Below are 21,949 nucleotides of genomic sequence, written 5' to 3'. Positions count from 1 at the left end.
ATAGGAATAAGACACAACCCAACGTGCAGAGCAGGAGGGATTCATGCCGGCCGCATGCTTTCCTTTTTGCATTTCCAGCAGGTGAGGCAATGAATCGGGTCTAGTACGTTTCATTTTTGTTTCTAATCCATTTCACTTCCAGGCTCTAACATAATGGGGCGATCTCTGGGTTGCAAACAATGCAAGTTTCACAAAACTTCCCCTGCTTACTTATCAGCAGGATTTGATCCTATACCCTTAAAGTCCACAGCATGGGCCTCTGCTGCTTGAGATAAGGGAGTATTAGCATGCAGCTGTAGAAGGCTGTTATCTTCCATGTGGACCAGCCACAAGACGCAAAGAAAACTATAAAAGGTGCATTTTCTGATTTAAAAGAAAACTGGCATTAAACAAAAATTCCCTGCCCCTGTTCCTATAACCCCAGACATTATTAAACCAGGTCATTTTTTTACGAGAGAACCCAGGGGTCCTGGCTCCCAGCCCCCCCTGCTCTAACCCCCAGACCCCACTTCCCTCCCAGAGCTGGGGAGAGAACCCAGGAGTCCTGGCTCCCAGCTCCCCACTGCTCTAACCCCCCAGACCCCACTCCCCTCCCAGAGCTGGGCAGAGAACCCAGGAGTCCTGGCTCCCAGCCCCCCCTGCTCTAACCCCCAGACCCCACTTCCCTCCCAGAGCTGGGGAGAGAACCCAGGAGTCCTGGCTCCCAGCTCCCCACTGCTCTAACCCCCCAGACCCCACTCCCCTCCCAGAGCTGGGCAGAGAACCCAGGAGTCCTGGCTCTTCCCCCGGCAGCAGGCAGAGGGAGGCAGCCCAGGAGCGGGAACGATGAGGCAGGGAAGATTTCCAGGGGACTGGGTTGCCCGGCGCACTGCATCCTGTCCCCACTGAGCAGCTGCTGGCAGCGGGGTGAGCGGATCCTCATCCCCGACCCCAGCGGACGGAGCTTCTGCCCCTCCGGGTTCTGCGGGGGAGGGGGTGTTAGCTTCCCGGGGGCTGCTGGCGGTCCCGCAGGCGGAGCCCCGCACCCCTGCCGAAGGGAAAGGGGGTAGAGAGCGGCTCAGCTGCAGGGATGAAGCTTTTAAATAGCCCCGAGCACCGCCAAAGGGCAGGGTCAGGGCTGGGGCTGAGTCCTTCCGAGGGTGGGATGGGGGGCGGCAAACCCCACGGGCGGAAAGCAGCCACGCAGCTGTGCAAAGGGGCTGGGAGCCAGGACTCCTGGGTTCTCTCCCCGGCTCTGGGAGGGGAGTGGGGGCTGGGGGGTTAGAGCTGGGAGCCAGGACTCCTGGGTTCTCTCCCCAGCTCTGGGAGGGGAGTGGGGGTTGGGGGGTTACAGCAGGGGGAGGGCTGGGATCCAGGATTCCTGGGTTCTCTCCCCAGCTCTGGGAGGGGAATGGGGTCCGTGGGGGTTACAGCAGGGGGGGTAGGAGCCAGGACTCCTGGGTTCTCTCCCAGCTCTGGGAGGGGAGTGGGGGCTGGGGTGTTAGAGCTGGGGGGGCTGGGAGCCAGGACTCCTGGGTTCTCTCCCCAGCTCTGGGAGGGGAGTGGGGGTTGGGGGGTTACAGCAGGGGGAGGGCTGGGATCCAGGATTCCTGGGTTCTCTCCCAGCTCTGGGAGGGGAGTGGGGTCTGGAGGGTTACAGCAGGGAGGGCTGGAGACAGGACTCCTGGGTTCTCTCCCAGCTCTGGGAGGGGAGTGGGGTCTGGGGGGTTACAGCAGGGGGAGGGCTGGGAGACAGGATTCCTCCATCATTCTGGCACTGATAACTGATTCTATATGGAAGGGCCCTTGTGAAATTTCCCCTCAGCTTGGATCTGCCCCCGCCCGTGTGCACAGAACAAGGCCAGGTTCAAAACCAGGCAGCAGCCTCTGTACCGAGCCCTCTGGGGAGATGTAACAAACTCATCTGTTTCCTTCCCTGCCAGCCGGATTCCCCGTCCCTGCCGTGATCGCCGAGATGCAGGGAGAGGAAGAGCCGTGTGTCCCGGATCTCCGGGGTGCTGAGGAACAGGAGAGCCTGAAAGGTGCCCGCAAAGGTGAGCAATGAGTGACACTGGTTCTGAGAGTGGCCAGGAGCGAAGGGAACAGCTGGGATCCCAGCAAAGCTGCCGGGAGCCCCCCAGTTCTGTCTCGTCTGGCTCAGTATCGTCCCCAGCAGGTCCCTGTCCTCACGGCAGGCGTCACTCCCAGCTCCCACCCCTCCCCCAGCCTTTCTCTGAAGGCTCTGCTGGGCCATTGGGGCAGAACCAGCCTGTCCTCTTCCTACTGGGGAAGTGTTTGAGGGAATTGACTTCCTGCCCCTCAGGTTTTCTGCTCAGTGACCAACCCCTTTGCCGCCCCGGGGGGGGGAGTTCGTCAACTGAGCAGACCAACTTTCTGACCAAACAAACCCGAACATCCTTGCCCCACCCCTTCTCTGAGGCCCCACCCCACTCACTTCATCCCCCTTCCCTCGGTCGCTCACTCTCCCCCACCCTCACTCTCTGGCTCATTTTCACCGGGCTGGGGAGGGTCCCTTTTTGACTGGGTGTTTGGTTGAAAACTGGGCCCCTGGCAACCCCAGGGAACGAGCCCTGGCTGGAGTCTCTCTCTCCCAGCAGGTGGCAGGATGGATGAGCAGTGTTCCCAGCAGCATGGGCCTGTGGGAGCAGATCCAGATGGGGCATCACCTGATGAGGATGCTTCCATGGGAGAAGATCCACATGGGATGCTGCCTGGTGGGAATGAGTCCATAGAAGAGGACCCAGATGGGGCATTGTCCGATGAGACTTTATCCCAGGTTCCAGCCCTGCGGCAAACCTCTGAGCACTCTCCTGGCTCACAAACCCCTTCAGCCCTGGAATCTCAGTGGGAAAAGCCCCCATTGGCACCCACCCAGCCCAGCCCAACCCCCAAGAAACCCCCTTACCGCGAGGCACACCCCACCATCTGCAGCGAGTGTGGGAAGAGCTTCACCCGGAGCTCCCTGCTGGCCCAGCACCAGCGGGTGCACACGGGGGAGCGCCCCTACCAGTGCACTGAATGCGGGAAAAGCTTCAGCCGCAGCTCCACCCTCATCCAGCACTGGAGGACCCACACGGGGGAGCGGCCCAATACGTGCACCGAGTGCGGGAAGGGATTCAGCCAGCGCTCCGACCTGGTGAAGCACCTGCGCACCCACACCGGGGAGCGCCCCTACCAGTGCCCCGACTGCGGTCAGAGCTTCAGCCGCAGCTCGGACCTCATCAAGCACCAGCGCATCCACACCGGGGAGCGGCCCTACATCTGCCCCGACTGCGGGAAGGGCTTCAGCCGCAGCTCCGACCTCTTCCAGCACCAGCGCACCCAGCGTGGCGAGAAACCTTACAAGTGCACCGAGTGCGGGAAGAAGTTCAGCCGCAGCTCCAACCTCATCCGCCACCAGCGCACCCACACGGGCGAGAGGCCCTACGTCTGCCCCGACTGCGGGCGCGGCTTCTCCCAGAACTCCCACTACACGGACCACCAGCGGAGCCACCGCCATGAGAAACCCTACCACTGCACCCAGTGCGGCAAGGACTTTGGGCGCAGCTCCACCCTGGTCAAGCACTGGCGCACACACACCAGGGAGATCCTGTGAGCCTGGGGCAGACTTTCAACTCTCCAGTCGTGGACCCAGTTTGGCCTCCTGGGGAACTTGACTCAGTGTTGCCCCCAGGATCAGCTTGGGTTGGTGGTGCCACTAGTCACCGCTGGTCCCTTGGAGGATTTGATACGGTGTATTATCCAGGGTCAGCCTGATTAACAGTGTTACCAGTAGAGTCAATGCTCTTCTCCTGGAGGATTTGAAACAATGTCTCCAGTAGAGTCCATCTGTGTTTCCAGTGGGGTCACACACACCCCTTAACCTGGCACATTTGATACAATGTTTCCACCAGGGTCATTTCTCCTTTCCGTAAATAATTTGATTCAATGTTTCCAAGAGAGTCAATTCTTCCCTGGAGGGTAGGCCAGGGTCGTTTGATGCAATGTCTCCACTGAGATCCATTCTCTTTCCTTGGGTGCATTGATACATTGTCTCCAATAGAGTCACTCTTCCTCTTTTCAGAGAGCTTGGTACAATGTTTCCACCATTGTCAATTCTTCTGTCCTGGTTGATTTGATACAACTGTATCCAAGAGGGCCAGTTCTTCGCAGGTGGTATCTCTAGACCAAGGTCAGTGTGATACAATGTCTCCACTCAGGTCCATCCTAATGACTTTGGGTGAATTGATACATTGCCTCCAGTAGAGTCAACTCTCTTCTCCCAGGGCAATTTGATTCCAGGGTGACCAATACTCCCCTTGAGGACTGGATACAATAGTCAGATCCTCAGATGGTGTGAATTGGCATAGATCCATGGCAGTGAATGGAGTTCTAGTGATATATATCAGGTGAAGATTTGCCCCAATGTTTCCATCATTAGTTCTTCTTTCTAGGGGGATTGAAGCCAGGAACCTGATCCTGTTCTCACTTACATGGCCATTTTGCATCAGTATAGTTCCACTGACATCAGTGGGGTTGCTTCAGATTTACACCAAGGTCAGTGAGATCAGAATCCAGTTGTAACTCATCTTCCATGGATGTCAGGGGGGGTCATTCCAGATTCATAGAATCTCAGGGTTGGAAGGGACCTCAGGAGGTCATCTAGTACAACCCCCTGCTCAAAGCAGGACCAATCCCCAGACAGATTTTTACCCCAGTTCCGTAAGGGCCCCCACAAGGATTGAACTCACAACCCTGGGTTTAGCAGGCCAATGCTCAAACCACTGAGCTATCCCTCCTATCTCGGCCAGTGAGATCAGAATCTGCCTTGACTTCATTAATATCAGTGGGTTCCCTCTAGACTTATACTGAGGTCTCTGAGATCAGAATCCAGCCCTAACTCCCTTAACTTCAGTGGAGGAGGTGGGGATGGTCGCTCCAGCTTTACACCATCATTAACTAGAGAGGAATCCAGCATCAATTCTGGTTTCCTGGAAGACTTGAGGCTATTTCTGGACAGGTTTGTAAAAGTCCATAGATGACTGGGTATTTTTACCTTGGAGAATAAGTAAGTGGGTTAGGAAATTAGACAATGAGGATTGAAAAGAGGAGGAAATACAGAAGCAGCAACAGCTAGATTATGGTGGAAGGAGGTATTCTGTTTATTTCCCTTGGAACACGTGGGGGGGGGGGAGGGAAAGGGGAAGGAACCAGAAGCCAAAGCAACCCCTAAAGGGATCTATGCTTTGGTGGACAGTTGGTGGAATATAAAGAGCTGGGCCCTACCAAATTCACGGCCATGAAAAACGCATCATGGACCATGAAATCTGGTCTCCCCCATGAAATCTGGTCTATTATTTACTTTTACCCTATACTGTAAAAGTACCTTATTCTATAGGGTAAAAGTACACAGCATTTCTCAAACTGGGGGTCCTGACCCAAAAGGGGGCACAAGGCTATTGTGGGGGATCATGGTATTGTCACCCTTACTTCTGTGCTGCTGCTGGCGGCAGCGCTGCCTTCAGAGCTGGGCACCCGGCACGCAGCCCACTGCTCTCTGAAGGCAGCGCAGAAGTAAGGGTGGCAATACTGTGACCCCCTACAATAGCCTTGCACCCCCCTTTTGGGTCGAGACCCCCAGTTTGAGAAACGCTGAGTCTTAAGGGCTTTGTGTGTTTATCTTTTGCCATTTTCAAATACATATTCATGTTTTGTTACAGCACCATGAAATTTAAAATTTAAATATCTGAAACGGTGACAGTCAAGATTTAAAAAACGCTATGGCCATGAAATTTGCAGGAATGGACCATGAATTTGGTAGGGCCCTACTAAAGAGAGGTCTAAATGCTTCTTGGAGTAGGGGGAAATGCAGTGCCTCAAGTCAGTTAATTTCCCCCTTCGCCCCTTGCTCTGCAGGAATCATTAATGCACAGTCCCCTTCAGACCCAGCTTTAGAAGGGAGGTCCAAGAAATCCCATTTCAAAAGCTGATCTCACTTTCCTTATGGGCTCTGACTGGGTGACTCAATCCTCCTGGAGTGTCTGTGTTGTCTAGGGCCATCTGCGTCTTGCCTGAAATGTTGGGGCCCTTTGTCTGAGTTATCTTCGGGGAACTGAATTTGGGAACCTCTGGATCGGAACAATATGAGCCTCTATTGCTTGCGCTGTACATTAGAGGAAATAGACTCATAAATCTTTGCTCTGTTCTAACCACTAGAGGGTGGTATAAACCCACATTGTGGATTCCACCTGCATTTTGTGTCTTGGAGTTTCAAATGCTTGTGGTAGAATAACCCACAAACCACACATCTCTGTCTGTGTCCCAAAAAGGGCCGGCTCCAGGCACCAGCGCAGCAAGCAGGTGGTTGGGGTGGCCAAGGGGAAGGGGCGGCACGTCCAGCTCTTCGGTGGCTCTTCGGCGGCGGGTCCCTCGGTCCCTCTCGGAGGGAAGGACCTGCTGCTGAAGTGCCGCCGAAGAAGAAAGCAGCGCGGTGGAGCTGCCGCCGAAGTGCCGCCGATCGCTTTCGCAGCTCCCCCCCCCCCCCCCCCCCGCCGCTTGGGGTGGCAAAAACCCTGAAGCTGGCTCTCCAGCATAATTGCCTTGCATGTGTCTAAGAATGAGGGAGGCAGTTGTTTGTTTTGCTCTGTTTTTTTGTTTGTGCATGTTTCCCATTGGTCAAATTAATGAGTAGAACTTTAAATGCTTGTTTAAAAACATGATGCTTAATCAGCCATTGGAACTCCCTGACACATGATATAATGGAGGCTGAGACTTCGGTAGGATTGAGGAAAAGGATTTATATGGAACATGCGCATATCTACTAGACCAGTGGTTTTCAACCTGTGGTCAGTCCGCAAACTATGTCTAAGGGGTCCGTGAAAGCTTGTTGTTACCATAAAACAGTGGTTTTCAGTCTGTGGTCTGCAGACCACGTCTAAGATTTCCAAAGGGGTCCATATCTCCATTTAACATTTTTTTTAGGGGTCTGCTAATGAGAAAAGGTTGAAAACCACTGTATGAGGCAAAGATGTCTAAGGCCAGGTCTACTCTAGCGGGGGGGGGGGGGGGGTCGAGCTAAGATACGCAACTTCAGCTATGCGAATAGTGTAACTGAAGTCGGCGTATCTTAGGTCGACTTACCTGGCCATGAGGACGGCGGCGAGTTGACTGCTGCCGCTCCCCCGTCGACTCCGCTTCCGCCTCTCGCGAGCTGGAGTTCTGGAGTTGACGGGGAGCACAATCGGGAATCGATTTTATCATGTCTACACTAGACGCGATAAATCTACCCTGGATAGATCGATCACTACCCACCGATCCGGCGGGTAGTGAAGACCTGCCCTAAGAGATCTAAGCCGTCATGCCTCTGGGCATAAACCAGACACTAATGTAGCAGAGGGAGGAAGAAACTTTCACTGTGGGTAATTTATTTTATAATGGCCCATGACGAGGTGCACCTTCTTTGGAAGCAGCTGACAATGGCCGCTGCTGGAGACAGGATGCTGGGCAAGATAGTCCCATTGGTCTGCTCCAGAGTGACAGGGAGCGGGTGAAATATCAGGCTATCTGGGTCTGATCTGGGGCAGCAAGGAGGCAGGATACTGGGTCAGATGGGTCCATTGTCCGAGCAGAGGCAGTAATGCCCTGGAATACTGTTTCTGGTCATAAACCTGGTTCATTGTTTGGCCAATATCTTCTCCTCTGCACTGTTCCCAGAAAGGACAATTGCTAATTCACCCAACCCGATCCCAATTGAGGGACAATCTGCTAGCCCCATATTCAGCTCGTCTGTAGAGGCAGCAAACTGTATTTCTGCTTCTGTCAGTGTCTGTCATTATTCTAGTCTGTAGCTAAAACATCAATAAATATATTGAAACAGGAGGGGGCCTGGCTGGCTCAAGGAGATGGGGAATGGGACATGTGGCCTTTCTAGGGGTGCCAGCTCTGGTCTGGACCCAATGTGAGGGGACTGACTGGCACATAGGGTGGGGAATGAGATATGGCCCCTTTCCCCTCTAGGGAATGCTGGCTCCAATCCAGCCCCAGGGCAGAGGGAATGGTGGTTGGTGGCGGAGGGTGAAGAATGGGGACTGAGGCCTTTCCACTCAGGGGTGCCCATTCTGATCCTGCTCCATGGCAGAGGGACTGGCTGGCTCAAGGGGTGGGGAATGGAATATGGGGCCTTTCCTTTCTAGGGAACACCAGCTCCAAGCCAAGCTTGCTGTGACTGACTCAGGGAGGGCAAGGAATGGGATATGGGGCCATTCATTTATAAGACACCAGTTCTAGACTGGCTGGCTCAGATGGGCCAGGGAATTAGAGTATACCCCTTTGCACTAACAAGGAGTATGAGCTTGTCCTGTGTTAAAAATAAGGGGCGTGCTGAGTGGAATATTGTGTGATAAAATAAGGTCATTTTTGCACCTTTCCCAGAAGAAACAGCTGTCTTGCGAGAAGATTCTTTGTGGCTCTGAATAGCGTCGTGTTTTGCAGGACAGTGGAGAAGAGAAAAGAGCCAGTTTCAAGAAGACAAATGCGAGACGGGCCCTGGAGAAAGACAGGGAAAGATTCCTAGAAGACAGGAACAGAAAGAGAAACTGCAGGAGAACAAAATTTGAGTGAGAGTTTGAAGTTAAAAATAATAGGGGTAAATCCCTGCAGCGGAGGTAGCTACAAACAAATATTCAGAATGAAAGCCTAGACTGGAAGTTGAAGGTTCTTAGAAGCAGAAGCTGAGGACTGACAACTCAGTACATTAGTGAGCGGCAAAATTATCCCGTAAGTCTAAGAAAGAAAAGAGTCTCCCTACCTTAAGTGAACTATTAAGGACACCTGAAACAGAACTGGTAGGGAATTGTCCAATGAATTTTTATATTTGTCAAAAATTACCAATTTGTCAAAACTAAAAAATTTAATTAGTTTTTGTCAATGCTGACAAAATTTTCAACAAATTTATATCAGAACAATTTTTTAAATGGCTCTTTTATTTCATTTTTTACTTTACTGTTTCACTTCATTCTGACATCAGTTTCCTGTTTCTTTTCAACTTTAGCATGTCATTTTTTCCAACCTGGCGTATTCCTACCCTCCGTTTTCTGCAATGAAGCAGTGGAATTAGAAATCAAAATGACCACTAGTGGCCTTCATCTTCCAAGATGACAGAGGTCAAAACATTTTAGGTTTGACATTTTTGACTCAAAACATTTCATTTGCACATTTTTTCCAATCAAAATGTGTCAGATCATTAAAACTGACCCTTTTGATGTTGTGGACACAAAATTAGCTTGGTATTTGGTCTAGTGTAACATTTGAAAAATTTAGCTTTTTGTCTCAAGTCAGCATAAAACAAAACTCCAAAAATCACAACATTTTCCACAAAGTGGAAATTCCATTTTCCAGCCAGCACTAATTTGAGGGTGAATCCAGAGATCATCCAGTTTCACCCCAAAATGATTAAAGTTTGGGAAAGTTACAAGTCACTGAAAACAGGGTTTTTTAATAGGGATTGTCAGGAAACCTTAACAATTGTTGCTGTCTTTTAAAACAGAGCGTGGATAGGTGGATTTGGGTAAAGGGACTTTGCAGCACAATGGGGGCCTGACTTTGATTCTGGAAAGAAAAATGTGAAGTTTTGGTAAAAACTGTTAATGTTTTCTGGGTTTTGTGACTTATTTTTATCAAGGTTGTTTCCAGAAACATTTACATTTTTTTTATTTACCAAAAGCCAGTTCGCTGTTGAGGTTTTTGGTGTGTGAAAAAGTGTCAGTAATCATAGAACCACTCAGTTAGAAGGGACCGCAAGGGTCATCTAGTCCAACCCCCTGCCAAGATGCAGGATTTGTTGTGTCTAAACCATCCAAGACAGATGGCTGTCCAGCCTCCTTTTGAAAACCTCCAGTGAAGCAGCTTCCACAACCTCCCTTGGCAGGTCTGTTCCATTGTCCTACTGTTCTTACAGATAGGAACATTTTCCTGAAATGTAATCTAAATCTGTTATGCTGTACTATAGTTTGAACCCATTGCCTCTTGACCTGCCCTCTGGCAAGAGAGAACAACTTTTCTCCATCTTTTTTATGGCAGCCTTTCCAGTATTTGAAGACCATCACCGTGTCTCCCCTTAATCTCCTCTTTTCCAAACTAAACATATCCAGTTCCTTCAGCATTTGCGCCTATGGCTCGCATTCCACCTCTTTGATCACCTTTGTCTCTTGCCTCTGGATCCTTTCCAGTTTCTCTGCATCCATTCGGTACAGCGGTGACCAAAATTGGAGACAGTCCAACTGAGGCCTAACCAGCACCAAATAGAGCAGTACTATCACCTTCCGTGACGTACATGCTATACATCTGTTAATGCCACTGGTCCAGGGGGCTTTGCATTTTAATTTAATTTTAAATGAAGCTTCTTAAACATTTTAAAAAACTTATTTACTTTACATACAACAATAGTTTAGTTCTATATTATAGACGTATAGAAAGAGACCTTCTAAAAACGTTAACATGTATTACCGGCACGCGAAACCTTAAATCCGAGTGAATAAATGAAGACTCGGCACACCACTTCTGAAAGGTTGCCGACCCCTGCTCCAAAGTGTTGGCAAGCCCTCTTGCTTTGTGTCATCTGCAGTCTAGATCAGTAAGCTCTCTCTTCCTACATCCAAGTCATTAATAAAGATGTTAAACAACACAGGGTCCAGAACAGATCCCTGCGGCACCCCCCTTGACACCTCCCTCCAATCCGACATCGTTCCATTTGAAGAAGTTGGTTAAAAATAACATTTTAAAATTAGACTTGTTCTAAAACCTGCAAAACAAAAAGAGTGGCTGGGCTAGTGCTTAGGGTACTAGCTTGGCATATAGATGATATAAATTCAGTTGCCTGCTCTGCTACATATTTCCTGTGTGACCTTAGGTATGTTGCTTAGTTTCTCTGTATCTCAGTTCCCATCTGTGAAATGGGTACGGATGTGTGAGGGTAAATACATTAAGGATTATGAGTTGCATCTACAGCACAGGGGTAACGGGGGCTGCAGATGCAACTTGGAGTGCTGAAGAATTGTTTCCCCACTTTCTAAGCAATCAGCCACTTATCAAGCACATACCTTAGCGCCTTCCACTTTTCTCTAGCCTGCCTGCCCTTGGCAGAGCTCTTTGAGGGCTGTGTGCAGCTTCCTTTTGTGTGAATGGGGTGGCCTTTTACATTCTTTTAGCACAAAGAGCTGGAGGCGGGGTGGGGGTGGAATAACTTGAAAGGCAGAAAGAACAGGAGTACTTGTGGCACCTTATTAGAGACTAACAAATGTATTATCAAGATAGCCCAGTACAGACAGTGTGATGAGAAGTTTGAAAATACTTACATGTATTATTCTCAGTTGGATAAGAAGTGTGAGAATACTTACATGTATTATTCTCACACTTCTTATCAAACTGTCTGTACTGGGCTATCTTGATTATCACTTCAAAAGTTTTTTTTCTCCTCTCTTACTTAATTGGCCTCTCAGACTTGGTAAGACAACTCCCACCTGTTCATGCTCTCTGTATGTGTGTATATATATCTCCTCAATATATGTTCCATTCTATGCATCCGAAGAAGTGGGTTGTAGCCCACGAAAGCTTATGCTCAAATAAATTTGTTAGTCTCTAAGGTGCCACAAGGACTCCTGTTCTTTTTGCGGCTACAGACTAACACGGCTGCTACTCTGAGACCTGTCATTGTAAGGCAGAAGTGCCAAGACCGGTCAAGTAAAGCAGCAGCCATCCAGCACCCAGGGTTTGAAAACAGCCTCAGGCAGGCACGTGCTCAAGAGCAGAGGAAAGGGAAGTTCAGATTGAAAAAGATCAGGCTCAGATGTTTGTCGGAAATGCAGGAGATGCTGAGACAGATAAACGCCCATGGAGAGAGAAGTTCAGACTGTTGCAAAAGGGTTATAAACTCTGTTCATACAGAGGCTACTCTGCCATGCCCCATCCAACAGGCAGCTGCATCTCAGCACCAGGCAAGGGATCCTCGTATAAACTGCCCCTGCACCCCACTCAGAGAGAGCTGCACCTCAGTGCCGAGCCAGGGCTCCTTGTGCGTTATTGCTGCATGGCTGATACCTAGCTACGGTATCCCACCCAGAAGCAGTTGCATTTCAGCACTAGGTGAGCAATTCCTGGGTGCTGTGGCTGTGCAGATAGCTTGTAACCCTACCCAGATGTGGATTCCCAGACAAAAAACTCTGTTAATGCAGAGTTATGGTTGCCCCGTGGTATCTCCTGCCCTTTCAGAGCATCGAGTTCAGCTAAGCTCAAACTTAACAAAAACCAAGAAATGAAGAGTTAAGGCACATGCCCTTGTAACCTTAACTCTGCCCCCTGGAGCTGGTAATAGCCAGTGGGAATTATCTGCATTCACTTCAGCTGCATTCACTGTGCTTGGTGCAGCTGTCTTGATTAGAGGGCACAGTTTGGCAGCGCGGTGATTGTGAGAGGAGGCAATCTGGGGGGCCCTGCCCCTCTGAGATTGTGTGCGAGCCCCTCTCCCTGACCTCCGGATGTATGACCAAAGGAAAGAGGTGCACATGTCCCTAGGGAGATCCAGGTGCCTCCTCAAGTGAGACCAGGTGCCCCTCCCCAATTCACTTTTATAAGGGGACTGTTGGCCCCTTACTGAAACTTAGTGGGTTTTTTTTTTTTTTTTTTGATTGGCCATCTCCCAGTACCAAAACAAAGGGGAAGGATCGATGGGAAATCAGGACCCTGAGACTGACAGTCCCCAGGCACAATGGGAAGAGACCAACGCTTCAGGTTAGCCTGATTGATAGGGCAGGCCAATGCGGAGTCAGGAGGCCAGGGCGGGGGTCCCATCATCCATGTGAGCTGGAGCAGCCTGGGTGAGAGTGGAGGTGAGAGCAGGAGCCCGAGCTGAGCTGGGGAGCGGAGCCACTCCAACGGGAGTAGAGGAGCAGCCCAAGGAGGTGCGCTGCAGGCAGAGCAGTAGCAGCAGTACTGAGGCAGAGTGGAGAAGGAGCTGGAGCTGAGGCAGAATGGAGCTGGAGCTGGAGCTGGAGCTGGAGCTGGAGCAGTCCGTCACCGGGTGCGGGGAGCAGTTGGGGAGAGCGAGGGGGACCCTGGGCAGCAGGCCCAGCACACGGAAATGCCCCCAGCCAAGAAGCTTTGCAGACCAGACTTGGAGCGGGATTGTAACCCAAACAGGGAGCTGACACTGGGGAGAAGGGCCCTGCCACCTAGAGCCTGAGGGCGTGTGGCCGCTGCCAGAGCAAGTGTCCAGCCCACAGTGTCTCTGCAGCACAGCCAGGCCCTGGGCAGGAGCCCTGGGAGATGTGAGGAACAGACTGTGAACTTCCCCTACCTTCCAGAGATGGCTGTTTGTGATGTCCCCGTGCCCCGGAGCGGGGTGACGTGTTTTCCTTTAACCTTTCTCATTTTTTCCTTTTATTTTTCAATGAGTTGCTGTTTAATAAATCGTATTTGCTTTGAACTGTATGCAATGATCAGTGGGTCAGGGAAGCGTCTGGTGTGAAGAGAGCACCCCGGAGTGGGGACACCCTAGCCACTGCCCTAAGTGATGGGACAAGACTGGGGGTCGAGCCTCCAGGAATCCTGGGCCCAGCCTTGTCGGGGTTACGAGGACTCTGCCACACAGGAGAGTGGAAGGGGAGCCCTCAAGGGCAGGGAGGCCTCTGGGTAAAGGAAGTGGGAGCGAAGACTCAGATCATTTTGTTAGCCCATTTCACCGGGATAGTGCAGAAACCAGGAAAGTTCCCCACAATAGTGGGACCATTCCCCCGCTTACACTTTATCATGGGACGAGGATCAGGCCATGATGTGAAATGTTTGGCGTGTGCAGTTGCATACAAGGCTGGTGAGAGAAATCTCAGCCATGACAAGTTATAGCTGGCTGGCAGATCCCTTGGCTTTCTGCCTGCACACGCTCTAGGTAACCTGTTTGACGCACAGGTGTTAAGTATGTGCCTCGCTAGAGAGCCAAACATTTTCAAATGCTGTTTGCAATGTGGGTCTCCCCAAAGGGGAATTAGGTGCCAGGCACTTGCTGGGCTAAACGCTGAGCGACTGAGACTGTTTGGAGCATGGTCAGGGCAAAGGTTTGATCCTTAGATCTGTTAAAAAAAAGTGTCTAGACTTTCTAAGCAGTTTTATTGGGACGGGGATCGGTATCTCAGGACCCCCTTGATCACAAGACTAACTTCACCCTGCACATCCAATTTCAAGGTACAGTGACAACTGCCACGCCCCACCCCAGAAGCAGCTGCATCTCAGGGTAGGGTGAAGGAAACCAGTATAAACAGCTCCCCCCCCCCATCCTAATGGTGGCTGCATCTCAGCACTCGGTGAGGGATCCCTGTGTAATCAACTCCCATGCTCCACCTCAGAGGCAGCCACATTTTAGCGCTAGCTGAGGGCTCCCTGTATGAACAGCCCCCTGTGCTCCACCCCAGATGTAGTTGCATGTCAGCACTGGACAAGAGGTCCCTGTACAAAGGCACAGCCTGGAAAGGGCTTTGTTCTTATGCAGGTTTACAGGCATGAAGAGATGAAAGATGGTCTCACTGCATATTTTCAAAGAGGAACTCCATCGGTAGTTTCACCTATTCCCCTTCTCTGTGCTGGATCAGAGAAGTGGTGTGCGTGGGGCCACAGCTGGGTCCCAGATTACAATTGAGGAAGATATAAGTCAGGCTGATTCACTGATTTCTCATCTGTCTGTATTTCCCAGCCTATTTCTGTATGTCTCACTCTCCGCCCTTGTTAATAATAGACATTTTGCCTTAACATTTCCCCCTATTGCTGCCATTGGTGCTGAAATGCAGCTGCTTCTGGAGTGGGGCAAGGGGACTGTTGATACAGGGATCCTTTGTCTGGCACTGAGATGCAACCACTGTTTGGGGTGTTTGGGGTGCTCAATCTGAGCCTGATTTTCAGAGGGCGAGCACTGAGCGCTTTCGGGGGAATCACTTTCTGTGTAAGGGGGTCTCCCCCAATTTGACTCCCATAAAAACGGAGACACCCCTAATCACTCGCTGCTTTTGACAGTGGTGGCCACTGAATCTTCAGAGCAACTGGCTAGAATCCCTGCTCTCTGCTTAGCCAGGTCATCCACCCACCCCTCACCCTCTCCTTAAGTCAGTTATTTGCTTCTTTGATTCACGCGGGGAAACCTTTTCTAAAACCAAAGGAAACCCAGTTTGCTTTAGAGAAGTGACTGCTGTTAAAATGCCCTTTTAAAGTAATATTTTTATCCTTTTTTTTTTGAGGGGAGGGCATGTCTATTGTAATTTTGGGGATCTTTATAAACACAGAGAGGGGAAGTAAAGGGATTGGCAAGTTTTCATCTTAGCAGGAAAGAGAGAGATCTTTTCTCCACAACTTCACAGGACATTATAACCCAGAGGTCTTTCTCCCACAGCTTCATGAGTTGTCATAACCCAAAGATCTCTCTCCTGCAGCTTTGTGAGTTGTCATAATGCAGAGATGTCTCTCCAACCGTTTCAATCGTTACGAGGAGCTGAGAGAGACTTAATGCAGGAAATCTACTTGTGGCAGGATCGGGGCCTTCTCATTATGTAGGTTTTAAGGGAGGGGTGTTTGAAACAGGCCTGTGTTTTCTTCTTTTTTTTCTTCATTAATTTTTAATCCAATTCTGACAGTTCTCCGCTGATCAAAAACCTCAACAGAAAACTGTCTGGGGGTAAATAAACAATCGAAATAAGCATCGAGAACCAGAAGAAATTGACAACTTTTATTTAAAAAAAATACAAAAAACCCACGTTTTTTTACCAGAATCAAAATCAAGGCCCCATTGTGATGGGAATCTCCCTGTCCGGGGTACAAGGGCTATCTATACAGGGATCCCTCACCTGGCATTGAGATACAGTCGTCTCAATTTGGTGGTTTTTTGGTGGCAGTGATGATGTAACAATCTGTAGTACCTATTTAGGTCACTAATCCATCGAGCTCTCAACTGAAGATTAGGACTTCCCACTCCACATGCTGGAATCCAGGTTGGCCAAGATGTGGCCACTGACCAAGACTATGCCGATCATGTTGCCTTTCTCATGGAGAAGCCGGAGAATTTCAGCCCTGTCTTTCAGGGCTTCCAAGATGCTCCCAGTTGAACATCTTGTGGTAGAAGACCAAAGTCCAAAACCTCAGAGCTGGGCCACCAGAACCCCCCAGAGCAGGTCAGGTCAAGCACTGTGGAGAGTGCGGATGAGTTTATCTGCCTAGGCTGCATGCAGAGATCAGATGCCCTCTGATAATTAGGAAGCCATGAAGGCCATGTCTTGTCTATTGATGCAAAAACTTCTCTACACTGAGACCAAGTTCAGGGTCTATCAAACCTTGTGTCCTACTTGCATTAATGTATGGGTCAGAAACCTGAACCCTCTTATGGGCAGACTTGTAGTGTCTAGAGAAATTCCATACGTGCTGTCAGCGTCAAATCCTGGCCATAAAGTGGTTTGACTTTGGGTGAAAATATCACAATCTCACAAAGATCTGGCCTTTCTTCCTTCGTTCCAAGCAGCGTCGCATGCTCTTCAGCAATTTCACCAGGATGGATGGAAACCTCAGCATATCATGTTCTCAACTCTCCATCGACGTGCAGAGGGGTGCACATCCCGACCCCACCTGGTGAATTCTCAGGATTAAACCAAATGTGGGAACTTCACTCTACAATACCTGGGACAAGACCATCAACCATGGTCACTCTGGCTGGTGGGAACAGTCCTTAGTAGACTATGCATGTTTGATGATGATGATTGATTACCTATACAACTGTTACTAAAGGGTAAAAAGAAAGAGGCAGGTCCAAGGGTGTGTGTGTGTGTGTGTGTGTTGGTTTCTGGATAGTTGTGGGTGGGGGAGGATCTCAGTGCAGTTGTGTATAATTGTGTGTGTTTGTGTATGTGGTTCTCTCAGTGCAGTTCTGTCTGTGTAGTGCAGCTTTGTGCATGATTGTCTCATTGGGGAAACGTGGCGTTTCCACTGTGGATTTGTGTGAGGTTGTATCAGCTTAGAAGTGTGTAAAGTTGTCTGTGTGCTGGGATATATGTATATACATATCAATATCCATTGTGATTCATATCTCCATGTAATATGTTATAGGTCAGTGAGGCCTGGTATGAATGACACGTGCTTGACATGAATACGTGCTTTGCAAGTTGGCAACCAAAGCAAGGACATAAGGCCAAGGACTAGTAGAACTATTTGTATAAAAACAAGCTTGTTATGTTCCAAGAAAAATACAGAGAATCAGCAGAAAAGGAAACAACACCAGCTGGACTGATATAAAATTGTATACGAATTGGAGGCAATGGCACGCCTTGGATCATGGCAGCCCGCCCAGGATTTTCTCTTTGGACTTGTGTGGGTAGAAGGCCTAGTAAACAAAGGCAAAGAACCAATGATGCATCAGAATGGATTATAAATGGTTGCCTATGATTTCTGCAAATCAGAGTCATTGATTGATCCAGAGTCCCATGTGGATATAGATGTGGTTTTCGCTGGCTCCCCGCATCTTATGAACTTATGATCAGAAAGAATCTCAACTGGCCTTTGGGACCATTCTAACCTTTGGACTCTGGCATAGTATGTTTGGGGTGTGAATATGGAGTGAGTAAGGTTTGTTTTGTAATCAATAATGAGCATTTAGAGTATTATATACCAACACGGTGTCCAGTATCTGCCTGCTCCCCATCCCATAGGGAGACCTCTATTGTGGGGTCCAACGTGTGGTGAAGAATGCGGAGGGGGGAGAGATATTAAGGAGTGATGGATTTTGAGACGGGGTCTTACAGTGTTGGGGGAGTCCTTATTTAAGACTAATAAGGGTGACTCCTTATTTGTGAAATTTGTGAAAAATTTGTGCCAAAAAAACACGTGGGGAGATACCATGTGGTGTTAGTGTTAGAATGTTAAAACACTGTTTAAGAAGAGAAGTAAAGGGGTGGAAGAGGCACCCCAGTGGACTAAAGTTAAAACCCCTTCTCTTAGAGAAGGAGATTATTGCATTTGGGACGTGCCCTTGGATGGAAAGTGCAGTGGAACCAGATGTAATATTTGATACCTTAGAAAACATGTTTGAGAAATATGTGCAGCTGTACAAGCCTAATGCCAGTAAAAAGCAAGCTGCCGTAGTGTGGCTATTGTGGCAAGCTGTAAAAAAGGCAACTGCATGTAAGGGGGAAATCTGTGCAGAGTTACAAACATTACAGGAGAATTTTAAAATTTTCCAGGAAAATTTGGAGCAGGAAGTGAGGCAGGCACAGATAATGCAAACTCAGAACAAATGGGGAAACAAAATAGGGAATTGGAGAAAAGAATGATGGATTGGGAAAAGATTAAAGCAGACAAAGATAAATTAGACCATCAAGTGATAGGAATGAAACAGTTAATTCAAGATTTGACTAAGGAAAAGGAAGAGGAGATCACAAGTGTTTCTCACAGTCTGTGCCAGAAAACTATAGCAGCATTGAAAAAACAAGTGAAAATACAGGAACTGCAGGTTGCGGCTGTGCATCAAAAAGAGAGAGATTTGGATTTGGATTCCAATGATATTTGCTATGGAGAGGATCTGCGAGGGGGTCCAGAGAGAAGGGAATTTGCTCAACCTCGAGAGGGGCTTTATACTAAGTTGAGGGAAGAAATAAGAAACTTCCTGGGAGAGCCTAAGCCAGGAAAGTCTGTAGCAGTGATCGAACAGAGATCAACCATTAAGGATACAGCGGGGGAGATAGAGTCAAAGGAGACACAAATAATTCCTGCGAGTTCATCAGACTTACAGTTGATGGTAAAGTCATTAGGCCCAGTGGATATAAAAAAATTAGCTACATGGCTAGTACAGTGGGCAGAGTTAGGAGGAACAGAGAATTTAAATATGAGTGAATCTTACAGGTTAATCAGGGCAGCTACCACTGGAGAGATTAGACAGGCAGCAGATCGAGTGAAAAATGCTTTGGACAGGTAGCCAGAAACCCACCAACTGATACCATAATTTATTATGCTGTTAGGAAAAGAGAGAGGTCAAAGACTCATGAAGGTATTATCCAGTGCAGATTACATGAAGCCTGGAGATTCACCCAGGATTACCTGTTAAAGAGAATAACATTGGGATTATTGGCTGGAGAAATACAACTGGTGACTAATTCCAGGGCAGAGGTCGCCAGACATCTCACAGCTGATTCTTTGATGGCAGTTGATTTGAATCAGAGGGAATTTTGGAATGACGTGTTTGAAGGACTGGATAGAAATTTATTAGGGATGTCTACTAATTTGGTGAAGCAAGCAGCCCAGGATGAGGGGTTAACTGTTATGAATGCACTGGAGCATTGAATAGTTTGCCAACGAATGATGCCAGGAAAGCCGGGTAGAAGGATTGAAACCCAGAGTACCTTTTGATGACGCAATAACATATTCAGATGAGAGTGCTTATAGATCAGGATACCATGAGAGAGGAAGAGGCTGTGGTAGAGGACAAAACACCCCACCCCAAAGAGGTAGAGGGTGGAATAATCAAAATGAGCCCCAGAAGGGAGTAGATGTGACTCGGAATATCGCCTGGAGGTATTTGAGATTGAGGGGAGTCGATATGGATAAGTGGAATGGGAGACACACTGATGAATTGATCAAAGCAATGCAAAGGATGGAAGAGGAAATGTCTAAGGAGCAGAAAAGAGTTGCAGCTGTGCAAGCTGAGGGTTCAGGGAAACCCGCTCTATAGGGAGGCCCTGATGACAAGTAGCTCCCACAGGAAATGGGTCCCCAGGAGTGGGAGATGGTAACTAGATTAAGATGGGATTCAAATGGGAGGCCAAGGACAACTGTCACTGTGGGCGATAATGGGCCCAAAGATCCCTATTGGATAGTGGGACTGGTGTAAATAGTGTAAATAGAAGTTGTGATTTGACTCAATATGTGTCAGAGATTATTACAGCAGCCTCCTTTATTGGGGAAGGAGTGACAGGAAAAAATGTATCATTCAGTAGAAATAGCTACACCGAGAGAGAGTGGGGGATGTTTGCTGTAAAGAACAAATGCTTCAGATAGATCAGGCGGCTAAGCCAGTAATATTGGGGACTCCTTTTTTGAAGAGGAATTGGTTGGTTTTGGATTTAACTAGTGCAGTTCTGTGGCGTGTGCCTGGCTGGACAGAAAGCGTCCTGACAGCAGGGTACATTCCAAGAATATGTGCTGCAGAAGCAGTGGAGGAGATTATATTGGATCAACAGGATGTGGGTAAAGGAGTTCCCCAGTGTATGGATTAAGAATAAAGCAAAATGTGGTAAAATTGAAGCATGTGTTAAAATCGTGGGGGACAAAGTGCCACCAGACAGACAATATAAATCTCCTGTGCAAGCAGAGGCAGGAACTGAGAAAATAATTGAATCATTAGAACAACAGGGAGTGTTTAAAAAGGGGAATTCCTCATACAATAGCCCAATTTGGCCTGTATTAAAAGCCTCAGGAGACTGGAGATTGACAGTGGATTTTAGACAAATTAATAAAGCTGCCCCCCCATGGCACCAATAGTAGCAAATCTACCTTAAGTGATGGCAAGAATACAGGGGGCCCCTAAATGGTTCCCTGTCATAGATTTGGCAAACTGTTTTTTTGCCATCTCATTGCATCCCGATTCCTGGGCCCGCTTTGCGTTTACTTTTAAGGGACAACAGTACTTGTTTAAACGAATTCCCCAGGGCCTACATTGCGGTCCGGCTATTGCGCCCCAACATGTGGTGCAAATACTGGATCAATTATCCAAAGAGGATCGGGAGAATGTCACCTCATATGTAGACGACATATTAGGTTGGGGGGACACTGGAGAGGAGCTGGCTGAGTGGATTAAAAAGTGTTAAAACTCATCCAGGAAACAGGTTTCAAGGCTAATAAAGAGAAAGCCCAACTAGTGCAGAGGAGAGTGAATTATTTGGGGGTGACCCTCGGGGAACAAGGAATTCAGGTAGATCAACAAAAGGTGAAATCATTAATGAATTTACCAAGGCCAGAGGATTCTCATGCGTTGAGGGTGATGTTAGGAGGGTTTAACTATTTAAGGAAACACATGGACTTTTGACGCTATCACTGTCCCTTGTGGTGTTTACTAGAAAAGAAAGTAGAGTGGGAGCGGGGGCCTGAACAAGAAAAAGCTTTCTGTCATTTAAAACAAGCCTGGCTGCAAGTATTGAAATTTCCAGATAAACAAGCCATTTGTGATTAAGTTGGCAGCAACCCAAGAAATTCTAGCCTCAGTACTAACACAGGAGATTGACAGGAAGTTAATACCAGCCAGGCTCCCAGTAGAGAGTCAGGAGCCGGGCAGCACCCGGGCTTCCTGCGGGGAGCCGGATGGGCACAGCCCAGCTCGGAGTGAGGAGTGGGGAGCCCAGGCAGCAGCCCAGATGGGATCAGGGAGCTGGTAGCCCAGGGGCTAGAGCCCTCCACCCACCCCAGGCCACCACCCCAGCTTCTGAGCGGCTTTCTTGTCAATGTCATGGCTCTAGCACAGAAAGAAAGGCCACCAGCTGATGTAAGTAGCCCTCAGTGTCTACACGGACACTGCGTCGCCCTAACTACACCGACATTAACCCTTCGCCTCTCGCCGAGGTGGAGTTGTGATGTCAGCGTAGTACGGCACTTCCATCGGCAGGACAAGGCGGCAGTGTGGATACTGACATAATTACGTGGATGTAAGCTGCCTTACGTTGATCTAACTCTCTACTGCAGATAGGGTGACCAGATGTCCCGATTTTATAGGGACAGTCCTGATATCCAGGGCTTTTTCTTATATAGGTGCCTATTACCCCCCACCCCTTGTCCTGATTTTTCACACTGGCTATCTGGTCACCCTAACTGCAGACCAGGCCCCTGTGTAGCCGGGGGTCTGTCTTTCTCTCCCTGTGTAGGTTTTCATGTCTCTCTGTTTCAGTGTAGGGGTGGGTGTGTGTCTCTCAGC

The 21,949-nt window shown here is 48.9% G+C and overlaps 1 protein-coding gene across 1 annotated transcript; it reads left to right on the top strand.

The window, feature by feature from the left end:
• The first annotated feature begins 1,954 nt into the window (after window positions 1-1,954).
• LOC135877961 (zinc finger protein 629-like) lies at window positions 1,955-3,595 on the top strand. Its single transcript, XM_065403483.1, has 2 exons — window positions 1,955-2,033; window positions 2,598-3,595. The coding sequence occupies exons 1-2, from the start codon at window positions 1,955-1,957 to the stop codon at window positions 3,593-3,595; spliced, it is 1,077 nt and encodes a 358-aa protein (XP_065259555.1).
• The last annotated feature ends 18,354 nt before the right edge of the window (window positions 3,596-21,949 follow it).

This window comes from Emys orbicularis, chromosome 4 (assembly GCF_028017835.1).
Source record: "Emys orbicularis isolate rEmyOrb1 chromosome 4, rEmyOrb1.hap1, whole genome shotgun sequence".
Lineage (NCBI taxonomy): Eukaryota > Metazoa > Chordata > Testudines > Emydidae > Emys > Emys orbicularis.
Note: the sequence above shows the minus strand (reverse complement) of the source record. Positions and strands in the feature narration are given on the sequence as shown.

What these genes read in the sequence shown, in the direction of transcription:
- LOC135877961 (XM_065403483.1), top strand. Translation starts at nt 1,955, where the DNA reads ATGCAGGGAGAGGAAGAGCCGTGTGTCCCGGATCTCCGGGGTGCTGAG. An exon ending in CCTGAAAGGTGCCCGCAAAG is followed by an intron (nt 2,034 to 2,597) that starts GTGAGCAATGAG and finishes CTCTCCCAGCAG; the next exon opens with GTGGCAGGATGGATGAGCAG.